This window comes from Artemia sp. Qi Xiang Cuo, chromosome 8, assembly GCF_049724085.1.
Source record: "Artemia sp. Qi Xiang Cuo chromosome 8, ASM4972408v1, whole genome shotgun sequence".
NCBI classification, from domain to species: Eukaryota; Metazoa; Arthropoda; class Branchiopoda; order Anostraca; family Artemiidae; genus Artemia; species Artemia sp. Qi Xiang Cuo.
The window spans coordinates 49,799,473-49,825,881 of record NC_142801.1 but is presented as its reverse complement, the minus strand read 5'-3'; the positions used below and the strand labels follow the sequence as shown (position 1 = coordinate 49,825,881).

Sequence of the window (26,409 nt, the reverse complement as noted above, 5' to 3'; positions counted from 1 at the left end):
TGCCCCTCATATACTTTTTTTCTAGTATTTTAAAAAAGCTTCTTATTCTAATTAAATAGCCCTTGTGTTTCAGGAGTTGTTTTTAAATAATTGGAACTCTTTAAAGGAGGGGGTAACTCCCCTCGCATACGGTAGGATTTCTTTTTGTTTCAAGTTTCAATATGTCTCCCTAGTTTCCGTTGAAAAAAAAAATTATTTAATTTTAGGTTGTTTTCATTTAATACCAGGAAATCATCACTACAAATCCGTCCCTGCTGAAAATTCCACCCAGATATTTTCAATTTCACCTATAAATTTCTTTTACGCCTATTTTCATTTGTAAAAAAAAGACATGTCTTTCATTTAATTTTTGATCTTTTTCAGATCATGCCGGAAAACTCATTCAATAGGAAATTTTTCATTGAAATCCCATCCTCCGAATGGAAAGTTTCTTCCACGGAAAATCCTCTGTTGAAGAATTTCTCCCGCGAAAAATTTCCACGTGGAGAATATCTCTTGCGAAAAATTCCGCCACGAAGAATTGCTCCCACTGAAAACTTTCCCATGGAAAATTTCCCCCTTGGGAACTTCCTCCCTCCCACAAAAAAAACTCCCAGGCGATTTTAACCTCTCTGAAAATTTACCACGGATAATATCCCCGGAACATCTCTAGATGTTAAATTGAATCGGCAAAGAGAAAGTAAAATAAATTTGATATAAGAGTTCTGGCAAATTCTCCCGTGTAATATTTCTCCTTATAAGTTCATCTTCAGAAACTTCCCTGCCCATGGAAAATTCTCTCCATGGAAAATCCCCTTGCGCAAAAAGTCCCTCCCTAAAAACGTCTGTTTACTTCCAAATAACAGAAACTATATGTCAACAACAGACAAAATTAATAACTTACAGCCGTTCCCCCTGGCACTATGGGGGGATCATGACAATTTCCTTGGAACATCTCTACATCAAAAATTGAATCGGCAGAGACACATTATGACGAATTTCGTATAGGAGTTATGACCAATTCTCCGGTGTAAAATTCCCCCTTGTTAGTTCAGCCCCGGAAACTTCCCTGCCCATGGGAAATTCTACCTGTCGAAAATCCCCCCACAGAAAATTCCCCCTCCCCTGAAAAGGCCTGTTTACTTACAAATAAAAAATACTATACGTAAACAATAGGCAAATTCATAACTTAAAGCCCTTTCCTCAGGTTGCGAGGAGTCAGGTTATCTCCGGAGGAACATTTTTTCGATCTTTCAACTATGGTGAACAAAATGAATATCTCAAAATTGGGATCGGGTGTTTTCAAGGAAAAAGGGCGTGGGAGGGGGGCTATTGGCTCTCCAATATCTCGGGTCACTTTAAAAGGGAACTAGAATTGTTATTTTCTTTCGAACAAGCACTTTCCCAACATTCTTGGGCCTTTGAATTGATGCGATCACGCTGGCGAAAGAAAGAGGAATAAATAAACATTCATCCGTGATTTTTATTCTGACAAAAAATACAAAATCCTACATTTACGCTGACGGGAGGTTAAAATCTTTACAAGTAGGGTTCCATGATATGCTGAATCTGATGGTACGCTTTTCTTTAAGATTCTTTGACTTTTTGGGGGGTTTCTCCCCTTTCCCAAAATGGATTAAATATATCATTGTTCTTCTTCTCGCCCATTTCCCAAACAATTTTCTATGTTGGATCTTTTCTGCAGGACGTTTACCAGTAGCAGAAAAGGCCGAAAATAGTCAAATATGTTCAAATATCGTTTTCGATATCGATATTTTTGTTTCGATATTCAATATCGATATTTGCTCTGATCTTTCGATATATCAATATCGATATTGAATATCGCCCAGCACTAGCCTTGGAGTCCAGGTGGACATAAGAAAACAATATAGTATGCACAATAATCCTAGTTAATACATTTTAAGGGGGATAGCCTTTATCTTCACTTCTTTCCTTGTTTTTCCTGTTTTTCTAAGAAATTATCAAATTTCTTAGGACCTGTATATTCACAGAATATATAGGCTAGATGAAATTAGGCACAAGGAAACCAGGGTCATAGCAGCTAGGGCTTTCAGAGCCCAGGGAAAATGTTGGTAGGCTATTGCTCCCATACCATTATCGCCTTAATAGGAGTAGACCTAAAAAAACCTCAGTTTGGTATCCCCTCAGGGGCTTCACTCCCAGGACAGCCTTTCCTCCTAATAATACCACTGAAGGAATGTCTGTAAGCATATAGCCTACAATATTTGGTAAAATTCTAGTTTGGCTATTTTTTGCTATCTTGGAAAGGGTTTAGGTTAGGAAAATGAAACTTTCAGGGATGGGTCCACAAACTAAAGTATGCGTACTTGTCTATTATATAGACCACACTTGAGAAGTGAAGTTTGGTGAAAATAAAATATGATCAAAACAGAATACCCTATAAGTCAATACTATAATACCCTGTAAGTCAATTATAATAACAATAAGTTTCTTGAAATTCTTGAAATCCACTTCTGTTTTTTTTTTAACCCTATCCCACCCAAAATGCTAGCAAAACATGTTAAACTCCTTGGTGTCACAAACCTCTAATAATCTTAAGTAGGACATGCGTAGGCCTATTTCAAGCCAAAAGATTCTCAACTTTCAAGCCAAAAGATAGTCAAAACCAAAATTTTTAAGGTGGATTAAAATGGCAGATTAACTATGAAATGGCCAAATCTTCACAACATTTTCACTGTGAACAACAAAGAAATCTTTGCTTGACCATTAAAGCTGAGAGGAAGTGGGCCATTCCATTTAGTGTTTAGAGATACTATTCCTGATATATGACCTAGGTCACACAATTATACTCCATATGATTATCCTACATACTGAAACCCTTTTCAAACCAAGTCTATCAGTTAGGCCTTCCAGAGTAGAAAAAGTCTCTTTTTTACAACAACCATTGAATCATTGGTGCCTTTACCTTACTTGATGCCTTTTTATTCTCTTTCTGGATATAATTATTGTTTCACTTACAAATGAAACAACCTCTTCCCCGCTATGATTGTCCTATAGGCTGTACCTTTAATTAATATGTTTCTCTGTTGTTTAGCACCTCTTGCTGCTTTATTTTCTTTGTGAATGAATTCCTTAGCCCATCTAAACTGTTAGACCTATATCTGATTGTAAAAGAATTTCAGCCCTACATGATATCAAATATTGTTTAGAAATGGTTTATGATATTGGATAACAATTGAAGTAAACATAATAAAATGATTAATAAAGACATGCTGCATTTGAAGCAAGAATTATGTTGTTTAAGTGCTTGTTTTTAGTTTTCTATAAACCTATAGCTTGTCATAGGACCTGTACAGCCTATCCTATAGCCTGCATAAACATATAAGGGACTGTCAGGAGGGGGTGGTTCATTTGCAAGTGGATACACTAAAAAAATTGTACTTTTTTAAAGAACATATAAAAAGTATTAATTGGGCATAGTGAGTTCAACTTGTCTCTACATCAGCAATAGAATATTGGGTAATATTCTAGTTTAGCTACTTTTCACTATCTTGGAAAGGGGTTGGGTTAGAAAAACGAAACTTTCAGTAATGAATCCAGAGCCAAAAATATACTACAAGAAGGTATTGCCAAACTTCTATGTTAACCCTCATCTGATTTCTAGGTCTTAGAAATTTGCTTACTTGACAGGTCTATTACCTATTGGAATTTTTGACAAAACAATATTTTACCTTAATTTTCAGTTATCAGTTTCTTTTTCTCTGGATTTAGTTCTGAAAATCCAGTTCCTGTTATTTGAGTAAGATTTTAAGCCATATCAATGTTTTTTTTTTCAAAATTTAGGAAATATATTTGCATATCTTCAAACCTTATAAATTGGGATTGAGCAAAGTTGTGAAGCCGAAAACAATTTTGTTCTACTACATTTAAGCAAAAGATCTATTTTGTAAGGTTTCACTTTTATAGAACAAAGATTTTTAGGGGTTGGGGCCCTCTAGAGGGAGAAGGAGTGGAGGTATGTACTTAAAAATGCCTACCTTGGACATACTTGGATACTTGTCTATTATATAAAACACACTCAAGATTGAAGTTTGGCTAATGCTAATGAAAAAAAATATGATGAAAATAAAATACTTTTTTTGCAAAATTGTGAAAACTACAATTTGGAAATATGCTCCCAGAACACAGAAATGTCCTCAAGAATCATGTTAAATTAACTTGGCCTTCTGCCTTTATTTCTGCCTTCCAAATGTACTCTACTAAGTATGAATGTAAATGATGGCAGGATGTACCTTGGTGCTGTTTGTTCCTCTACTTTGCAGAACTCCATAGTCTCTCTACTTTTTGGGTAGAGATGCTGGTTGCTGAGTTGACAAAATTATGTCTGTTGTTCACTTTCAAATGGGTGAAACCTGCTTGTTCCAGCTCAGTTGTGTTGTAGCCCTTTCAACAATCTGAAATGATTCTTGATCCGGGCTCTATGTTAAGCTTAATTTGTTGGAGTAAAGTTTCTGCTCCTTGGTTTGGGAGCTCTACTAAAAATCGTTCACTGGTTTCCAGCACACTCCACCAAACACCCATTATTGTGGTACGATTCTTCCTGCATTATTTTTCCTTTTTGTAAACAAGGATTTATCTATTTCTACTATAGGCCTAAGGCTGACTCCTCCAATTTCCTCACAGTTTTCTGTTGCACAGAAAACACGCACACTTTATGGAGGTAGTTACTCCAATTGACAACCATTTGTTTAGAAATGCCTAGCACTTGTTGACACCAGGCCATAGACAACAATTTGTTAACCTAGAAATAAATGTAACAAACTACAGTAACAAATGGTATTTTACTTTTAGAAAACCACATTTTGACATGCAAATTGACAGTTTTCAAACATAGCCTTTAGTGGAATTTACGTTTGTATGTAAATTCTTAGCCTCGTCCTAAGTATGGGTAGAATTTTGATAGGGCCAATTTTGATATTTCTATGACATACTTGGAGGATCAGCAGGTAATCTACACATTAACACCTTTGAGGGAATCTCTTACCAATTTTATTAATCAATACTAGATATAAGAGGGGTCCTAACAAGGTTCCTTAAGGAATTCTACGCCAAGTAGGGAGGGTATCAGAGAGAACATTTTTGTATTTTACAACTTGGGATCTATTTGAAAGAAAACATATACAAAATTTAATAAGAGAGGATCTACTTCAAAGTTATTCATTGATAAATGAATTAGGATGTTGTGATCAACCAAGTCAAATGCTAAAAAGTATGAACATGGTATGAGACCAAGCTGCAGTTCCTCAGATGATGGAAAAATCTAGCATCAAATCAGTTCCAAAATTGCACTGTCAAATCATTGATACCTTTACCCTAGTGCATTCATCTTGTCTCTATGTATGTAATATGATCATGTATACATTTACTAGGAAGCCTCTTGCTCAGACCAGACATAGATGGTTTTAAAGTTATGTATTCTATTTCTTAAATTTAGGGGGAGAAAAGCATTGATAGGCCTATGGCTTTAAAATCATGTAGAAAAAATAGCAAGTGCATTTTCAAAAATTAGAGCCATTGAAAAAGAGATTGAAAACTTCAAATTGAGATAAATGCTCTTGTTAAGACTTAGATAGGCTATTGACCTGTCATCCATGCAATCTTCTAAGCCCTAGAAGTCATAGGCAGCACAGTAGCGTTGCCTAAGTAAAGAACAATGTTGGCACAATGTATTATTTATTAATTAAAAAAAAATTTCCAAAAAATAAGTTTTTCAAAGAAAAGTAAAGAACTCCATTAAACCAAAAATGAGCAAAAATAAAATAAAATAATCTACCAAGCATGAAACTACCACAAACCAGCATTGATAAATAAATGAAACCCAAAATGAACAGAAATTAGAATATATAACCGAGTCAAACTCAAAACGAGCAGAAATTAACATGAGTAAGGCTCAAAACCCCTATGCCTTCCCAAGGCCAGAACATAATTTGCACTTTACTGAAAAAATATAAATGTTTTTACTTTTATAACTTTAAAAAATCAAATAATATTAAAATTTTGATTACTTAATATCAGTATATGTATATTGAACTGACAATACACATTCATTCGTATTTTTTCAGTAAGTGCAAATTGTGTTCTGGCCTTGGGAAGGCATAGGGGTTTTGAGCCGTACTCAATTTTGATTGGATGTATTTGGAGAAAAGGTGGGCGTGAGAGGGGGGTTAGTTGCCCTCCAATCACTTTTGACTATTAAAAAGGGCACCCTGAGGGCTGTGGGGGGAGTGTCATCCTCAAAAATATAATTTCCAGACCTTTCAACTACTTTCAACAAAATGGCTATCTCAAAATTTTAAATGGATGTGTCTGGATAAATGGTGGGCGTGAAAGGGATGTTAGTTGCCTTCCAATCACTTTTGACTCTTAAAAAGGGAAACTAGCCATTTCAATTTCCAATCAAATGAGCCCTTTTTGAAGTTTCTACAACAAGGCTTTCTATAAAAACCTTATATGCTCCTAGGACATAACTTACAACCCTTGCCCTGAGGGCTGTGGGGGGTTTGTCATCCTCAAAGACCTAATTTCCAGAACTTTCAAATACGTTGAAGAAAATGAATATCTCAAAATTTTTATTTTATGTGTGGGGAAAAGGCGGGCGTGAGAGGGGGATAGTTGCCCTCCAATCACTTTTGACTGTTAAAAAGGGCACTAGCCCTTTGAATTTCCAATCGAATGAACCCTTTTTGAAGTTTCTATGACAAAGCTTTCTATTTAAACCTTATATACCCCCAGGCATAATTTACAACTCTTGTCCTGAGTGCTGTGGGGGCAATGTCTTTCTCAAAAACATAATTTCTATCTGGAAATCAACTATGCTGAACAAAATGGCTGATTAAAATTTTGATTGGATATGTTTGGGGAAATGGTGGGTATGGAAGGGGTGTTAGTTGCCTTCCAATCACTTTCGACTATTAAAAAGGGCACTAGCCATTCCAATTTCCAATCAAATGAGCCCTTTTTGAAGTGTCTACAACAACTCCATTGATACAAAGGGCCCTGATATGAAAAAAAAATATAATTCAATACAAAGTCCCTCATAAATGTTTGGGGGAATGGTGGGTGTAAGAGGGGGATTAGTTACCTTCCAATTACTTTCAACTGTTACAAAGGGCACTAGCCCTTTGAATTTCCAATCAAATGAGCCCTTTTTCAAGTATATGACGATGCTTTCAATAAAAACCTTATATGCCCCCAGGGCATAATTTACAACCCTTGCCCTGAAGACTCTGGAGGGAGTGTCCAGCTCAAAGATATAATTTCCGGACCTTTCAACTACGTTGAACAAAATGGCTATCTCAAAATTTTGACTGGACGTGATTAAGGAAATGGTGGGCGTGGAAGGGGTGTTAGTTGCCCTCCTGTCGCTTTCTACTATTAAAATGGGCACTAGCCATTTCAATTTCCAATCAAATGAGCCCTTTTTGAAGTTTCTACAACAACGCTTTCTATAAAAACCTTATATGCCTCTGGCCATAATCTACAATCCTTTCACTGAGGGCTCTGGGGAGGGGGGTCATCCTCAAATACCTAATTTCCAGAACTTTCAACTACGTGAACAAAATGGCTATCTCAAAATTTTGATTGAATGTGTTTGTGGAAAATGTTGGCATGAGAGGGTAGCTAGTTAGCCTCCAATCACCTTCGACTATTAGGGCACTATAATAAGGTCACTAGTCCTTTAAATCTTTAATCAAATGAACCCTTTTTGAAGTTTCTATGACAAAGCTTTCTATACGAACCTTATATACCCCTGGGCATAATTTACAACTCTTGTCCTGAGTGCTGTGGGGGCAATGTCTTTCTCAAAAACATCATTTCTATCTGAAAATCAACTATGCTGAACGAAATGGCTGCTCGAAACTTTTGATTGTATGTGTTTGGGGAAATGGTGGGTGCTGAAGGGGTGATAATTGCCTTCCAATTACTTTTGACTTAGTAAGGGGATAAGCCACTTCCATGTCAAATCGAATGAGCCCTTTTCAAAGTGTCTACGACAACTCCATTGATACCAAGTGCCCTGATATGAAAAAAAAATATAATTCAATACAAAGTCCCTCATAAATGTTTGGGGGAATGGTGGGTGTAAGAGGGGGATTAGTTACCTTCCAATTACTTTCAACTGTTACAAAGGGCACTAGCCCTTTGAATTTCCAATCAAATGAGCCCTTTTTCAAGTATATGACAATGCTTTCAATAAAAACCTTATATGCCCCCAGGGCATAATTTACAACCCTTGCCCTGAAGACTCTGGGGGGGGAGGGTTGTCCAGCTCAAAGATATAATTCCCAGACCTTTCAACTACGTTGAACAAAATGGCTATCTAAAAGTTTTGACTAGATTTGTTTAAGGAAATGGTTGGCGTGGAAGGGGTGTTAGTTGCCCTCCTGTCGCTTTCTACTATTAAAATGGGCACTAGCCATTTCAATTTCCAATCAAATGAGCCCTTTTTGAAGTTTCTACAACAACGCTTTCTATAAAAACTTTATATGCCTCTGGCCATAATCTACAATCCTTTCACTGAGGGCTAGGGGGAGGAGGGTCATCCTCAAATACCTAATTTCCACAACTTTCAACTACGTGAACAAAATGGCTATCTCAAAATTTTGATTGAATGTGTTTTGGGAAAAGGTGGGCGTGAGAGGGGGTTAGTTGCCCTCCAATCGCTTTTGACTATTAAAAAGGGCACTAGCCCTTTGAATTTCCAATCCAATGAGCCTTTTTTAAAGTTTCTACGACAGTGCTTTCTATTAAATCTTATACGCCCCCAGGGCATAACTTACAACCCTTGTCCTGAGAGCTGTGGGGGAGTGCTCTCTTCATAAACATAATTTCTATCTGGAAATCAACTACGCTGAACAAAATAGCTATCTCAAAATTTTGATTGGATGTGTTTGGGGAAATGGTGGGCGTGGAAGGGGTGTTAGTTGCCTTCCAATCATTTTTCGACTATTAAAAAGGGCACTAGCCATTCCAATTTCCAATCGAGTGATTCCTTTTCGAAGTTTCTATGGCAACTCCTTCGATACAAAGTGCCCGGGTCTAAAGAAAAAAAGATATAAATCATACGCAGCGCAATCGCGCTGCCTAAGTAAAGAACGACGTTGGCACAATGTATTATTTTTTTTTTTTCCATACAGGGGCACTTTGTATCGAAGAAACTTCGAAACTTGTCGTAGAAACTTCGAAAAGGGCTCATTCAATTGGAAATTGGAGTGGCTTGTGCCTTTTTTAATAGTCGAAAGTGATTGGAAGGCAACTGACACCCCTTCCACGCCCACCATTTCCCCAAACACATCCAATTAAAATTTTGAGATAGCCATTTTGTTCAACGTAGTTGAAAGTTCTTGAAATTAGGTTTTTGACGATGACAACTCCCCACATCCCTCAGGGCAAGGGTTGTAAGTTATGCCCTGGGGGCATATAAGGTTTTTATAGACAGTGTTGTCGTAAAAACTTCAAAAAGGGCTCATTTAATTGGAAATTGAATTGACTTGTGTCCTTTTTTATAGTCGAAAGTGATTGGAAGGAAACTAACACCCTTTCCACGCCCAGTATTTATCCAGAATTTTGAGATAACCATTTCGTTCAAAGTAGTTGAAAGGTCTGGAAATTATATTTTTGAGGATGACACTCACCCCACAGCCTTCAGGATAAGGGTTGTAAGTAATTTCCTAGGGCATATAAGGTTTTTATAGAAAGCTTTATTGTAGAAACTTAAAAAAGGGCTCATTCGATTGGAAATTCAAAGAGCTAGTGCCTTTTTTAATAGTCGAAAGTGATTCGAGGGCAACTAACCCCCCTCTCACACCCACCATTTCCCAAAACACATCCAATCAAAATTTTGAGATAGCCATTTGTTCGAAGTAGTTAAAAAGTCCAGAAGTTATGTTTTTGAGGATGACACTCCCCCTCCCCCCCACAGCCCTCAAGGCAAGGGTGGGAAGTTATGCCCTGTGGCATGTAAGTTTTTTTTTATAGAGAGTGTTGTCGTAGAAACTTCAAAAAGGGCAAATTCGATTAGAAATTTAAACGGTTTAGTGCCGTTTTTAATATTCGAAAGTGATTGGAGAGCAACTAACCCCCCTCTCACGCCCACAATTTCCCCAAACACCTTCAATCAAAATTTTTAGATAGCCATTTTTTTCCACCTAGTTGAAAGTTTCAGAAATCAGGTCTTTGCGGATGACAACCCCCCTCACAGCCCTCAGGGTAGGGGTTCTAAGTTATGCCCTGGGGATATATAAGGTTTTTATGGAAAGCGTTGTTGTAGAAACTTTAAAAAGGGCTCATTCGATTGGAAATTGAAAGGGCTAGTGCCCTTTTTAATAGTCGGAAGTGAGTGAAGGGCAACTAAACCCCCTCTCACGGCCACCATTTCCCCAACACGTCCAATCAAAATTTTAAGATAGCAATTTTATTCAACGTAGTTGAAAGTTCTGGAAAGTAGGTAGGATGACACCCCCCCCCCCCCCGCCCTCAGGGCATGGGTTGTAAGTTATGCCCAGGGAGCATATAAGGTTTTTATAGAAAGCGTTGTCATAGAAACTTCATAAGGGCTCATTCGATTGGAAATTGAAAGGGCAAGTGCCTTTTTAATAGTTGAAAGTGATTGGAGAGTAACTAACGCCTCTCTCACGCCTACCATTTCCACAAACACATCCAATTAAATTTTTGCGATATCTATTTTGTTCAACGTAGTTGAAAGTTCCGAAAATTAGGTCTTTGAGGATGACCACCCTCCAAAGCCCTCAGGGCATGGGTTGTAATTTATGCCCTGGGGACATATAAGGGGTTTATAGAAAACGTTGACATAGAAACTCAAAAAGGGCTCATTCGATTGGAAATTGAAAGGGCTATTGCCCTTTTTAATATTCAAAATTGATTGGAAGGCGTGATATTCTCATAGTAAAGAGCGATGTGGGTACAATGTATTGTTATTTTTTTATTTAGACCAGGGCACTTTGTATCAAAGGAGTTGTTGTAGAGGCTTCGAAGAGGGCTCATTCGATTGAAAATAGAAAGGGCTAGTGCACTTTTAAATAGTTGAATGTGATTGGTGGGCAGCTAATCCCCCCTCCCTCACCCATCCTCCCATTTGCCCATTATGTTTAAAAACTAAATGTTGCCTTAAGATTAAATAAAAATGCACTGTTTTAATGCTAATTCCCAATAAGGCATCTCAGCAGTATCCCAAGAACGACTGAGGGTATTATGTTCAAACTTTCGGGGCTGCTTCTGCTCTTAAAATTTAACCAAATCAAAATAGCGTAAGTGTATCCAAGCTATCAAAGAAAGTAAACATATTTTTTTTGCGAATGGTATCAAGTTTTCTATTTCAGGTCAACTAGAGGAGGTATGAAACTAAATTAAACAGTACTATTTGTGTCCAGATTTTTAAAAAGGTGTATGTTTTTAAAAATTTCTGAAAAAATTTCTCCAGCATACAAATAGCAGGCCAAACTATAAAGTCTTAAAAACGAAAAGATTTAAACTATTATTTTCTTTTTCCCTGAAAAGACTATGTCAATATAAAACGAACAGAAATTAATTAAAAAAAACTCTTCCCACAAAATAAGTTTTTCAAAGAAAAGTAAAGAACTTTCTTTTTTCAAAGTAGAGTTCTTTTATAATTTTTCAAAGTAAAAAAAAAACAAATGAATGTGCATTGTCGGTTAATTATATATATATACTGATATGTATTATTCAAAATGTTAATATTATTTGATTTATTAAAATTAAAAAAGTAAAAAATATATATTTTTTTCACTAAAGTGCAAATTATGTTCTCGCATTAGGAAGGCATAGGGGTTTTGAGCCCTACTCATGTTAATTTCTGCTCGTTTTGAGTTTGACTCGATTATTTATTGTAATTTCTGGTCGTTTTGGGTTTCATTTATTTATCGATGCTGACTTGTGGTAGTTTCACGCTTGGTAGATTATTTGATCTTATTTTTGCTCATTTTTGGTTTAATGGAGTTCTTTAATTTTCTTTGAAAAACTTATTTTGTGGAAAGTTTTTTAAATTAATAATTCAGAAAAGAGATAGTAGATTGACATCATCCTCTAGGACATATTTTAGGCCCTGGATTCATTCCTGATAGTTTCGTTAACCTAACTCAGCTAATTTCCAAGATACCAAGAAGCACCTGACTAGAATAGCAAGAATCCAAAAATAACATCTTATGTAAGATACAAAAAGCCTGGAGAACATGGATGCCACAAAATACCTTTGGAAAGGGAGGGGCAAGTGCTGTACTTTTGTATGGGTCAAAATCTGTCTGTTGAAAATGTCTGGCCATTTTATAGTACCAACATCCCTTTTCTTTAGAGATGCCATTTATTGCAGATTAAATGGTACATATATAGTCTCCCCCCTTCTTTGGGGTAGGTTCAATCTATCAGTCCAGGATCCCCCTTGAATATGCATGCTTGCATGTGTAAAAATTTGATGTTTGGCTTTGATTATTATTTGCACACTTACAGGTATTCTCTATTGTGAATTGGCCCAATGGCAGCTGGACCCTTAAATGTAAATTAATTTGATCTTTTAGGCTGTGAGAAAGCTAGGCTAACTAGAATCATGAATTTTATATGGATTTAGTTGAGCTCCTAGTCATCTGCCAACAAGGACTAATACAACAAGCCATGGTGTATATCCTGCAATGCACCCATTCTTTTGAGTTACAATCATTACTGTTTAGCAATGGCTGATATCAAGAGAATTCATCCTTACTGCTGGCATGTGCAAATTAAGTTTAATGCTAACAAAAAAAATCTTTGGTTTGGTTGTATTTCAAACTAGTTTGCAGTAATTTATCTAATTTTAGCTGTTATTTAACTAAGAAAACAGGCCCGTTGTGGAATGAGCATCATCAGTCTCTCCTTGTCTCCAGTTTTTGTAGGTTTGAGATAAAGGTCAGTCCCAACCAGCAAACTAGGAACATTGTTAAATATAGCTGCCTTGCAATATTTATCTATTTTTTTCCGTATCCTGAGTAATTCACAAGGGTCCCCAGAGGTCCCACTCATTTTCTAGGGAATGCCTTGGGATCCCCAACATTTAATTTTGTTTGAAGACTGGAAACCTAATGAACACTCAACAAATATGGGAGAGGAGGTGAAGGGGGGATATAAAGGTTTAACAAAGGGTTGCACTGGCAGAAATACTATCATGTTTTTTCAAGGGTTATTGTTTTGTGTATTTTTGTCCCTTCATGGTTGGGAAGACAAGTCACATCCCTTAAGTCAACCATGACCCGTTCTTCTTCCTAATGCTCAGGTCAGTGTATACTCGTATGTGCAAGTATCTTTGCTGTGCTCAGATTTTCTAGTGATGCAATGTTTTATTTTTCAGTGTGGCTGTAAAATATGAATTCTATGAGAGGTTTCAACTAATTGGCATCACAAGCAATGTTCATTCAAAAAAGTTGGCTTTTGGGCCATATAAAAAAATCCTTTATCTACACAGATGACTCAGGTGAGTAGTTCTTGCAAGAAAAATATATAATTTGTTCTATAATACGTAGAATTCAGATACTGATACACAGTAGAAGAAAAATTGGAACTAAATTTGCTAATGGACACTCAAAAAGAAATTCACTAGACATAATCACAATTAGGACTATTGAATTAATTTTAGATAAATATTAAGGAAAATGGTTATATAAAAAAGAATTATCAGAAAGTTCCTAAACTTAATCCTACAAAAAAGTTACCAATGGTTTGGTAAGAGACCTCTCGAGTGAAAAATCTCATACACAAGTGTATATAAGAATTGCAATCTTCTCTCTCTAAAAAAATGTTGAAGAATGTTTGTATTCCTCAATATTTTTTTTTTTTATTATTTGTATCAGATTTAATGTATACCTATCAGTACTTGTTTAGGCAAATTAAGGCTTCAGATTGCTTTAACTCCATAAAAAGAAAGAAAGAAAACTCTTCATTAGAGTGATCATTATGAGCTGGTACTAGTTAGAACCGGAAAAGCATGCTTGAAAAATATTCTAAATATGATAATTTTTCAATCAACACTGTATGAACTTCTAAAGAACACTGGTTTGTTTAACTGTACCTCTGATGGTCGTTTTTTTTCTTTTTTTCTTTTAGCAAAATCAAAAGCAAGGAGAAATAAAACAAATACAGATCATGCTACAAGAGAATGACCATCTTACTTCACTGTTGAAAGTTATGTTTATTTGAGGAGATTGATTTGAGCGTCAGGTCTGGGAATCCTATTCGTATTTATGTTATAACAATATCAATACACAGTTATTTATGCAACCACTTTTGGCATTAAAGTTTGTAATACAATGAACAACAGAATTGACAAGAAAGCTAGATAAAACACAAAAAGATCTCACAACCCAAGAATAGCAAAATACCAAAGAAAACAATAAAGAGACCTGGTAGCAATAGAATATATATCCTTTAAATTTTTGATTTTAAGATAGGATAAAATGCTGTAAATAATATATTTGAATAAAAAAAAAATGCAGTGTTCTATTTCTATAGTATTGGCAGTGTCAATTTAAAAACGTTTTACTATTGCCAAGCCACACTACTGCTTCTGTTGTTCTTTTTTTTTAATTTTATCATTGGGATTGATTGTGTGCATACTCTGTAGCATGGTTATAATAAGGATAAAATCTGAAGCATTTTCTAGGGACAAAATTGCAAATTGATGAGGAAACCTTCTCCAAAGTTTAGGCCTACAATATTTCTGGTAATTTCCCAGAAAAAAAAGATATTTGTCTAGCCTAGTGAGCATCATAAAAAAGAAGCAAAACAAAATTGCTTTAGCCCTAAACTTCTTAAGAACCATGTAGCATAGAGATTTCTTGGACCACACTGCCTTTCCATTCATACATAAAATAAAAATGTAGAAGTATATCAATAAGAGGTAAAACATTCAAAAAAGCCAATAAGTGCAATATACTAACAAAATGAAATAGTCTTTTAAAGTAAAAATCTTGTGCAAAGCCCAGGATAAGACAATTGCAGTTAAGTAAAGTAAGAGAAGGTTAAAGATATATTGATATGTTTAAGTTTAAAAAGTTATTACATTTTAATTTGCTATCATGGTAGAAGAGCGTTGGCCTCTTAAATTAGGAGTAATACTTCTAAATGTTGCTTGATTTTATTTACCTTTACTAGGTTGGTTCAAACTTCTATCCATTAACTTTTCAAACTTATTCTTTATCTTTGATATTAGAAGTGTAAAAGGATACAGGTTGTTTTCTAGTCAAAACTACTGAGAGTGAGATCAAAATATACTTGTAACTAAGATAATCTACAAGTCCAAAAGTTCTGGTGGAATGTGATTGCTGATATCCCTGTTGGATTTTTGGAGTCCCAACCTGACCTAACCTCTATAGGCCTCTATACTTATTACATGGGAGGGAGCTTCGGGCCAGTCCCATAAAATCCCGAGATTTTGGTGATTTTAGTAATAATATTCTTTATTTCATATAGTTTGTCTGCTCCTTTTATTGCCTTCCTCCCCATTTTTTTTAGAATAAACCTTTATGTATATGCCTGGACCAGGTTTCTTAGCCAAATTCTTGCTAAAAATTTGCCCAAAGTTTACAAATAAGAATATTAAGCGTTAGTTGTTATGCAAACTGTACGAAATTACAAAATATTTATGAAATTTCAAGTTAGAAGATAGAATTTGATAAGGTACAAGTTTTTTGACTTCAATTTAAAATTCTGTTGAGTCGTTGTTTGTTTGATGCACTCCTGGCAGGCAGCCCACTGTGCACGTCTCCTCGATTTCATCAGAGCCTTTAGGGGTTCTGTTGAGTCATTTGGTATCATTTCTTTTTTCTTCTTCTTGTTATTGAGGAACTCGATTGGAGTTATGATCTAAACTTTTGATTTGGCCAAAGCTGGTGGTATTTCGTGCTTTTAAATGATAATTGAACTGATAATAGTGTCAATTATTCCACTTCACAAAGTACAAAGATTTTCAAACAGAGGTCTTTATTCTACAAAGTTCAGGAAAGGTCTCCCAATTTCATACGAACAAAAATTCATTCAAAACGAAAGTAGCGTATATCTCGGCTCTCCGCCAAAACAGGTAATTAGCCTTTTTCAGTTCTCACACACTTACGAACTACAATCTCAGAAAATGAATATCACGATGTGAAAATAAGAAAAGGAAAATGATAAATCATCACAATAATTAAAAATAAGGCATTGTTGATGAGAGACGTTGTTTGTGCGAATGTTAGAGGGCACTGCCTTCGAAGCTCTAAAATATCGCGAATATTATTCAAAAACGGGACAATTATTTTTAATAGTATACAAGTGATGTTTGTATTCTATTTTGACCCCCAAATAAAGATCGAAATACGGTATTTGTTACTGAATGCTGTGCCATTTCATTTTGTATTTTTATAATGCAGTTCAATAACCATTTTTTCTTTAAACGGGTTTATATAGGCTAAAATACTAACGAAAAATGGAAAGGACCATTTATAATAGAAGGCATATTACTCTCAGCCTTGCTAAAGAATCAACAACGTACACCAAAAAACTACAACACCAACAACACTAATTGTGCTACGGTTGCAATTGTTTTTTTTTTCATAATCGGCCGTTTTCAGTTAATTGCAAAATTTTGGTATGTGTTGTAACTTCTGGGATGTTTTCTCAGGGTGTATTGTTGTAAATGACATAATATTTTGAAAAATTGTGAATAAGTTTTGCCTGGGAATAAAAATAATGTTTTTCACTTGTCCTTGAGTCAGAGCCTACTCTGTGGGAGCTAAAGCGGAGTTAAATAGCATATGGTAGAGAGGAGGATCTGTTGTTGTTCCGTGAAGCTTTTGTTTCTTCGAGTTATGGTTCTGCTTTAGAGTGGAAAACTCTGGTCAGGTGGCCATTAGTCCAAAAATGCTCAAGATGTGCGACGGTATTCTGGGCCCATTACAAAAGAATATTTTTAAACGATAAATAGAAGAATTTAGAGACACAAAAATGAAGCGTCTACGGTGTGGCCGTCCACCTTACAAGCCATTTATGTTTGAGACTTCGGTTGAGTTTGTTGTTTTATTTTCTTCCTTTGGGATATGAGCCAGAAGAATGGTATCAAATGTGCCTTCTAAATCTTAATAGTTCTCTTATTGCCAAAGAAATTAAACCTGTACTTTGCCCCCTTCTTCATGGTGGTATTAGAAAGTTTGATCATGGTAATAAAAATCAACTATTGAAGTAAGAGAGGACCAATTTTGTTTTTTAACACTGACCAAAAATCCTTGGAGAGCTGATAGAATTATATAACATCGTTTTTTTTGTTCGAAATTCTTTTATGAACTCCGTTTTTTCGAAAATTGCAGTTGGCTTATAACATCTGGTTTGGTACAAAAGTAAGCTCAGGATATTAAGTGGGTCCGTATGGTTTGGATGTTGTACCATTTTTGAATGGGAATTACGAGAGGATTTTCAGTGTTTACGATTGGAGATCCGATAGGGGACCATAACCATCTCTAATATCATTTCCTCGTTCCTTCTGTTAACTTCTTATTAAAAATGTAGGCCTATGTCACATTATCTAAAGTGAAATCATGGAAGGATTTTTTATTATTAGGCGTATTATTGAAGGCCCAAAGTAGGCCTATAGAACCTTCAACCCCTCCTATCATCTTTTTTTTTGTGTGGAAAGCGTAACATGTTGTACTATTTCCGAAGTGGAATCATGCAAAGATTTTCAGTCTGTATAGTTGGAGACATAAAGTGGGTCCTTAGGAGGGCCAGAAGTCTTCTCGCCCCTCCACTGCCAAGTTTTAGCACGAAGGCATGAAGTTTTCACGTTATTTGAATTGGAATTATGTGAAGATTTTCGATCTATATTAATCCAGGACAGAGTGGGCTCATGTCCCCTCCAACAATGCCAACACCTTCTTCCACCCGACCTAAAACTTTTAGTTGAAGTGTTGTCATTTTGCGCCTTGGTCGAACTGAAATGATGCAAGTATTTCCATTTTGTAGGATTTTGGGCATAATTTTTGCATTAGATCCCCAAAATCTCCCCTTCGGGTGCAAGAAGGCTGGTTTACTGGACACACGAGAATTTTCAATTCATAATATTGGATGCATAAAATAGGCTCTGTCCTTCCAATGAATAGTCACTCTCCTCGCCATCTTTTTAACAGAAAGGTGGGCATATTGCACCTTTTTTGAAACGGAAACATACAAGAATTTTCAATCTGTATAATTGGAGTCACAATATGGGCCCTTTGCCTTTCTAAAACCACAGCTCATCACAAAAATTTTACCAGAAACGTAGGCTGGATTTTTTTTTTTTACCGCTGGGCATGATACCACGGGCCAATGGGATATGAGAATGATGATTTTTAGATGTATAGTCCCCTTCTCCAACTTTTTCGTCAAAGCGCTTAGATCCTCTTGAAACTTATGAAGAAATTGTTTGGCCCAACGGAAGAAAGGGAATTGATTCTCAGAGGCTTACGTCACTTCTGAGTTTTATCTACCTTCAGTATTAAAACATTCTAATTCACTTGGAATTTGGTAGGCAGAAACCACACCCAAGAAGACTTTACATATGATATTTTAGACTACTAACCTTTCCAGTCTTGGTGTTAAGTTTTGACGGTCGCAGATTTCTCTTCTATCACTGAGAGTGCCTTGTAAGCTAGAATTGCAAAGATTTTTCATCTTCAGGGGTGAGGGGTTAGGTAAATATGCTAAATGGCCTACCTTAAATTCGTTTCTGGTACATTTTAAGCTAGGAGAATGTTTCCTCATGCAAATGGTTATACAACAACCATAATGTAACGCAATCGCGTAGTTTAGAGTGATTATTGGTAAAGGGGTTTTGTGGCACTCAATTGATGATAAACAAAATCAGTTTGTTCTTAGCATCACATAAATCAGGAGTAAATAGTAGGCGTTATGTTTAAGTAAGGTAGCCTTAGCTTACACGTTCTGAATTTTTAGAAACATCAACAAAAATTGCTTCAGGTTTCGTATTTTGGGACATAATGTTTATTATATTGTATACTATGGGTGGACTCGCCAAGCTGAATGGAAGGTCATATGAGGTTTAGCCCAAAGGACGATGCTGTAATCTAATGCTGTAAATCTGTAATCTAATCTAAGTTCAAAGAGATACACCGATTAAAAAATGATGCGCTCAGTATGGCTTTTTGAGATAGACCTTCCAGAATTGGATACCATTGGCTGCAGCAATTTTTGACCTGAACAAGAAATGACAATTGACTAAATAAAATAATTAATAGCACTAATAAGGAAATCAAGACTCACTAGAGCTCACCAGAATTTTTGATGATACCACTGCCATAAGCATTAGCCGAGTTGAAAAGACATTACTCTGATTAAGGAAATTGAAGACATTGACCCTGTTTGGTCGATTAAAAATGAAATATTCGCTTCGAAAAACTATTCTATCCTTTTCAAAATAATTTGTTCTAGGTTTTCTCGCTATAGTTGGAACAGGTACAGGTTAAAAGATTCAATATTATTTGGGGCTCAGTTTGGTTTGAAAAAGAAAGACGCACAAGAACGGTTTTTGAAGATCTTGGCATTTTGTCGTGAGTTCAAATGTAGTTATAAATATCTAATAGTGTAAGCCTAAATTTCAAAGGTGCTTGTGTAATATCCTTTATATGAATAACATCATGCCTACGGAAGATTTGGAATAACTAGAGCTGATGGCGAGCCCTTTTCATAAGATAAAGTTTTATTTGAGCAAATAATTTCTGAGACCACACTGGCTAATCATGATAAACAAAAAATCGCGAAGAAAGGAAACGAGGACAATTAACAGCCAGTGAAAAAATTGAAAAATTATGCAAATATTTCGGTCAAGACCTCCGCTTGACCGTCCTCAGTGCAGAATAAAACTGATAAAAATGTAAAAACCAAACCTTAAAATAAAAACACCAAACTAAAATTGGACGACCCTTTCCTAGTAACGGTGAAAGGGTAACTGAATAAAAAACACAAGTCTAAATGGCATTTCAGAATTTCATTTTGCGTAAAGCACTTTTAAAGGCTGATCGCTTTCCAGTTTGATTATTATCAGAGAATCTATTCGATTGCACAATATAACTTTGTGGATGTATGTAAATACGATCAGAATTAATAATTTTGTCATAAATGGGACTTAGAAAAATTTCTCCAGTGTCTCTATTGAGAGCTACCTTTTGGTGAATGTGTTTTTTTATTTCAACTGCCTCCCTGAAAACTTGCGTGAGACCTTTAACGGGGGCAACGATAGAGGCCTCGTCAAACGAAATGAAATGGTGTGGATTCTCGTACACATGTTGCACCAAGGCGGAATCAAAAACCTCAGGCCTTTGGCGTAACGTCATTGCCTTGTCGATTGAGTACTTGTGCTCAGATAACCTCTCCCCCAATTGATGTTGGGTTCTAACAACATAAAAACAGCCACAAGAGCAAGGAATTATATAAACACCACTGCCCAGAATGGGGCTGGTTTTATCTTTGCCGTTGTTAAAAAAGTTCTGTGTAATATTTGAATTTTTAAAGGCGACGCTAAGTTTATGTTTTCTAAGGATTCTTTTCAATTTATCACTCAATTTTTGAATGTAGGGTAGAACAGTGAAAAGTTTCTTATCATCCACCAATGGGACGGTATCTGTTGGAGCTTGTGGACCTGATGCACTCCCCTCTGCCTTTTTTCGTCTTCTGTCTATAATGGTCTCAAGTAATAAACCTTCAGTTCACTTTAGAACTAGAACATAACCACAAACTTCCTTTCCTAGATGTTTTAATTTTCAATAAGTCTCCTGGCCTTGAATTTTCTATTTATAGAAAGCCTACGCATAACGATAGGTATTTGCATTTTTCCTCCAACCACTCTCCCTGCATAAAAAGAGGAGTTGTTATTTCTTTGGTTGACCGAGTAATAAGAATATGCTCAGCCTCACATAGTTTCAGAATTGAACTGTATTAAGGACATTTTATTTTGCAATGGCTAACCTATAAAATTACTTGAGACTATTATAGACAGAAGGCCAAAAAAGGCAAAGGGGAGTGCATCAGGTCCACAAGCCCCAACAGATACCGTCCCACTGGTGGATGATAAGAAACTTTTCACTGTTCTACCCTACATTCCAAAATTTAGTGACAAATTGGAAAGAATCCTTAAAAAACATAAACTTAGCGTCGCCTTTAAAAATTCAAATATTACACAGAACTTTTTTAACAACGGCAAAGATAAAACTAGCCCCATTCTGGGTAGTGGTGTTTATAGAATTCTTTGTTCTTGTGGCTGTTTTTATGTTGGTAGAACCCAACAGCAATTGGGGGAGAGGTTATCTGAACACAAGTCCTTCAATCGACAATGCAATGACGTTACGCCAAAGGCCTGAGGTTTTTGATTCCGCCTTGGCGCAACATGTGTACGAGAATCCACACCATTTCATTTTGTTTGACGAGGCCTCGATTGTTGCCCCCGTTAAAGGTCTCATGCAAGTTTTCAGGGAGGCAGTTGAAATTAAAAGGCACATTCACCAAAAGGTAGCTCTCAATAGGGACACTGGAGAAATTTTTCTAAGTCCCAATTATGACAAAATTATTAATTCTGATCGTTTTTACATACATCCACAAAGTTATATTGTGCGATCGAATAGAGTCTCCGATAACAATCAAACTGGAAAGCGATCAGCCTTTAATAGTGCTTTACGCAAAATGAAATTCTGAAATACCATTTAGACTTGTGTTTTTTATTCAGTTACCCTTTCACCGTTACTAGGAAAGGGTCGTCCAATTTTAGTTTGGTGTTTTTATTTTAAGGTTTGGTTTTTACATTTTTATCAGTTTTATTCTGCACTGAGGACGGTCAAGCGGAGGTCTTGACCGAAATATTTGCATAATTTTTCAATTTTTTCTCTGGCTGTTAATTGTACTCGTTTCCTTTCTTCGCGATTTTTTGTTTATTTGAGCAAAACCTTAAGAAGATGCAAAAAGGGAGAAGCAAAGCACTTATACATTGTCATGGCTCTTCTTTTTCACTTTTGTTACAAGGACCTGCGTTCCTCTTTGTTTTTGCGTTTATTGAATTTAATTTTGTCCTAGAAAATATACTGCTTCTCTTTTTTCGTAGCGCTCCATCATTCTTGTTATTTGAAGATGCGTTTCCAATAAATAATAATAATAAAGGAAGAAGCAATTCTTACAGTGTCTTTTTTATAGTGTTTAGCTGACATATCTAGTTTGTAGTGATTGTTTAGTGATGTTTGTACAGAATAGGCTACAATATTGTATTCTAGTAAAATAAAATTATACTAAAAAACAAAAAAACATCTCAATAGCTCTGGCGTAGCGAGTTTTTTTTATGAAAGAGCTGTAAAGAATTATTATATGTTACTTTAAAGCTTTAAACGTTGCCGTAATAAAGAGACGTTAAAAATATTGACCTTACCTTAGACCTTAGCTCCTCCTGTACCTCCAGAGGCACACAGGGCGTCCGTTAACAGCCTCCAATCATCCCGCAAATGAGCTGCGGCGTAAATGTCCTCCCACTCTGTGATTAAGGATGCATGAAGGGCTCTCCTGTCCCGCTCATATGTCCTGCGAAGCGTGTTTTTGGACCTTCCTCGCCGACACGTGCCGTCTGGTTGCCACTGGAGGATCATATTCGGTAGTCTCGATCTTGGCATACGGATAACATGGCCAAGATAGCGCCATCTTCGTTGCCTGACTACATCAGCGACATCAGGCGGGTTTGTGTAGTGGCAAATTTCCATGTTTATTATCCTATCCTTCCAGTTGATGTTTAGGATACGTCGAAGACAGTTGTTTTCATATGCAGTGAGTCGTTTTTCCTGCTCAGCTGTGAGTTTTAAACATTCCATCGCGTATGTCAAGATCAAAAGGACGTTGCTTCTGAAAAGGTGAAGTTTTAGCTGAAGTGAGTACTTCGCTGATCTCCAGACTGGTCGAAGTCGTTGAAATCCCGAGCTTGCCAGGACTATTCGTGTTCGCAGTTCTTTTTCGGAGTCGCCACTAAACGAGACGGTGCTGCCAAGATATCGGAAGTCAGTGACTTGCTCTATGCTTTCAGTCCCCAGCTGAATATTCATCGGTGAGTTAGTGGTTGACATCGCTTTGGTTTTGGGGGTATTGATATGTAACCCAAACTGCTCCGCTCTTTCGGCTAACTTGCATAAAAAGTCTTGAAGTTTGCTTTTGTCTTTCTCCATCAATCCAACATCGTCTGCAAAGTTGAGATCTTGGACTAGTCTGAATAATAGCTAAACTGACGAAACTGCAGGATGCCTCTGAGCATCGAAAATAAACTCAAGGTAACTTCATTTCCTCACAAGGGATATTTTATTACCACATTTTCGATTATCCAATGTTTTGTTCAAATCATTAGTTTAATTATAAACTGATGGGTTTTAATTACCGGTATGGGTGTCTGAAATTCAATCGTTGCTGAAAATTTTTAAGTTCTTTTAGATTCTAACTCCCTGACATTAAGGAAAAAAAGAAAAGAAGCTAAAAAATAAAATTGACATTAAAAAAACGAAACTGGGCTTGGGAACTTTTTTTAAATTGGCTGTTAATTAGTTCTCATTCAATAGGCATGAGCGACAGTTGTTTACACCGTTCAGATGAGTCTCATTGGTTGAGAGAAGCGAATAATGAACTGTCAGATTCTGAAGAGGAAGACGTAAGGAGGCAGATGAGTGACTTTGATCAAGGTTAGTAAAAATAGAAAAAACGTTTCATATAGGAAAAATAAACGACAGAAAACAGAATTAAAGCGCAGAAACAATTTGTGAAATATATTTCTTTTGACAATGCAAAAAAAATTCTTTAATAACCTTATTTGGAATAAGGTTCTTAAGCTTTTTTTTTACTTTTCTTGGGCATCCACGGTTGATGTAGCCCCCAAAATGTAAATAAATTAGGTAAAAGTATAATTATTCGTTAGACAATGGCTGTGTAAAACTTTCTTCATGTGTCTCATATGACATATTTTTCCCCTGTCGAGCAGTCAAAAGTGTCGAATAATCCCGGTCTATAGGCTGTAACATTGTGGCATAATCTCTCGTACCTAAGCACATATCCTTGCAAATTTAAGGCAGCGTGGTACCAGAAGATTTTTTCCGATAGGAAAAATGTCTTAAATTCCAAAAAGTACATTTTTCAGGAGACAATTTCCAAATTCGAGTGCCATGCAGATCCTCCTGGCCAACCCTGTAGACTGTCACATTATTAGTTTGGCTAAGTATGTTTTTAATTGTCTTTCATAGATTTAACTAGTTTGCTTTTTTAGCTTTTAGAATTTATGAGCTTGTAACTTTAATGGTTATGAAGTTTAATGCTGTTTATTTTGGTTTTAATTCTAGATGATGGAGGTGCCTCTCGATTTCGGTGTAACACAACAGTACGACTAGAAAAATTGAAAAATCAACAGAAAGAGGCAAGTGAAACCAAGGTTGTCAAATGGAAGAATCCCCTTGGATCTGCAGCTCAAGGTTTTCAATTCTCTTTGTAAATTCCGCGTGCTGTATCTATCCATCGCTTGTAATTATGGAAAGGGAGGGGAACTTGCTTCAAAAGGAGGGGATCTTGACGAAAATTACACCAGCAAATTTCTCATGTTTCTCAAATGTAAAAAGGTGCATTTTTTTTCTGAAATGGTTTATCATAAATCCATCTGTTTTTGCTTGTCTGTTGTTTTTTCCTCCAGGGGTGAATGCATCAAACCAGTTGTCTTAGAATATCGAGATATAGCTAATTTAGAATGAAACTGCCAGTTTTAGTGCCTTTTGTAAGAGCCAAAATGATCAAATTGTAACAAGGCAGCCTTCTGTGCCATTTTTACCATCATGGCGCCTCACGCTTGGCAGACTTGGTGTCGCATCAAAATTTCAAGGTGGCTATTTTTATCAGAATAGTAAAAACATAAAAGAAGGTAATTTAAAGTATGGTAATCCATACAACCCCTTAGAAGGGCCATGTGTTATAAAGCCAAAAGTTGCTCATTTTATATGGAGGGATTCAGTAATAAATCTTCGAAGAAGGTAGTCTTGTTATATATACATTGTAGAACTTGGGATCTTATGGATATTTCGGTCAAGAATACTTCAAGTTTTTTAAATAAATTTTCGGGGAATCTTTTTTGTGGAAATGAATAATCTCAAATTAAAAGATTTTTCAGTGGAAAGGTGAAACTTTTATATTTTGTTATAATTTGGATTGCATAGAATTTTTTTTCAAAACAATTTTAGTGTCTCACGGACCTTTGCTTTTTCATTCAAATGATTAAGTTATGGAAATTTCATATTCTAGACCCAAGGGCTAATTTATAAACTTCAGGAGAAAGTTGACCATGTTTTAATATTTGAATGGAACCATGAGAGCAGTAGTAGCCCTTAGCAGTAGAAGAGTAGTAGTAATATCCCCTCATTTGCCCTGTCTTCCTAAAACTGCAGTTGCAAGCGTTGCTCAAATTGGAATGATGATCGTAGAATAATGGTAGAGGGCTTGAACGAACGGAATTTCATTTTGTACGGGTTGGAAGGGGGTAGAGGGTAACAAGCCCCTCTTTGCCTTTTTGGCCTGGGACGCTATCTTGGCAAAACGCAATTTGAGCTTAAAGATTGGAATGGTTACTCCGATGAAAATTATTGAAATATACAAAAAGTGTGTTTCTGGAGGTTAAATCCTTAAATTACCCTCAATATGATATTTAAGGTGAACAAATATTAAATGGAGAAAAATAAGTTTTTTCAAATGAAAGTAAAAAGGGATGTTGCAGCTCAAAACGAACAGAAATTATCTAAGATTTAGGGGCTCAAACTTTAAGATTTGTGTTAAGGATTTCTTGACACAAAACATCTCGACAGTCTATTTAGTTTCAAACACTTCGTGGTAACGAACTGTAATTAAGGAGTCTTTCGACCAATTTTAAACGAAACTCAAAAGAAAGAATTTTAATATCAATTAATGCGTGAAAAGAATTTGTATTTTATTCTGATTCCAAATATATAAAATCTATTAAGCTTAATGTCACCCTTCAAACCTTCGCCCCTGGGAAAATTCGTCTGAATTTCGGAAAAGGGGGGAAATACCCCCAAAAAGTCAAGCAATCTTAATGAAAATCACAGCGTCAGATTCAGCATACCAATAGACCGCACTGTAGAAGTTTCAAGCTCCTATCGGCAAAAACGTAGAATTTTGTATTTTTTACCAGAAGAAAGATCTCGGATACGTGTTTATTTGTTTGATTTTTTCTAGAGGGTGATCGTGTCGAAATCAATGGTCCTAGAAGATCAGTAGAGGGCTCTTCGAACTAAAATTAAAAGTTGTAGTGCCCCTTTTTAAATGACCAAAAAGATTGCGCCACAGGAAAGTGCCATTTTG

At 36.1% G+C, this 26,409-nt stretch overlaps 1 protein-coding gene across 4 annotated transcripts in view; it reads left to right on the top strand.

Moving 5' to 3' along the window:
• Positions 1 to 26,409, top strand: part of Sin1 (SAPK-interacting protein 1) — a 109,988-nt gene that overhangs the window by 55,148 nt on the left and 28,431 nt on the right. Inside the window, exons 1-4 of one of the 4 annotated variants that reach the window (XM_089093523.1) lie at positions 1,826 to 1,870; positions 13,376 to 13,498; positions 23,619 to 23,738; positions 24,390 to 24,518. In XM_089093523.1, coding sequence (XP_088949649.1) covers positions 13,432 to 13,498; positions 23,619 to 23,738; positions 24,390 to 24,518 — 316 coding nt within the window. In that variant the 5' untranslated portion in view covers positions 1,826 to 1,870; positions 13,376 to 13,431. Of the gene's footprint in view, positions 1 to 1,825; positions 1,889 to 1,923; positions 2,073 to 13,375; positions 13,499 to 23,618; positions 23,739 to 24,389; positions 24,519 to 26,409 lie in introns of those variants that run through there. The other 3 variants (XM_089093525.1, XM_089093526.1, XM_089093524.1) reach the window with 3 other exon arrangements.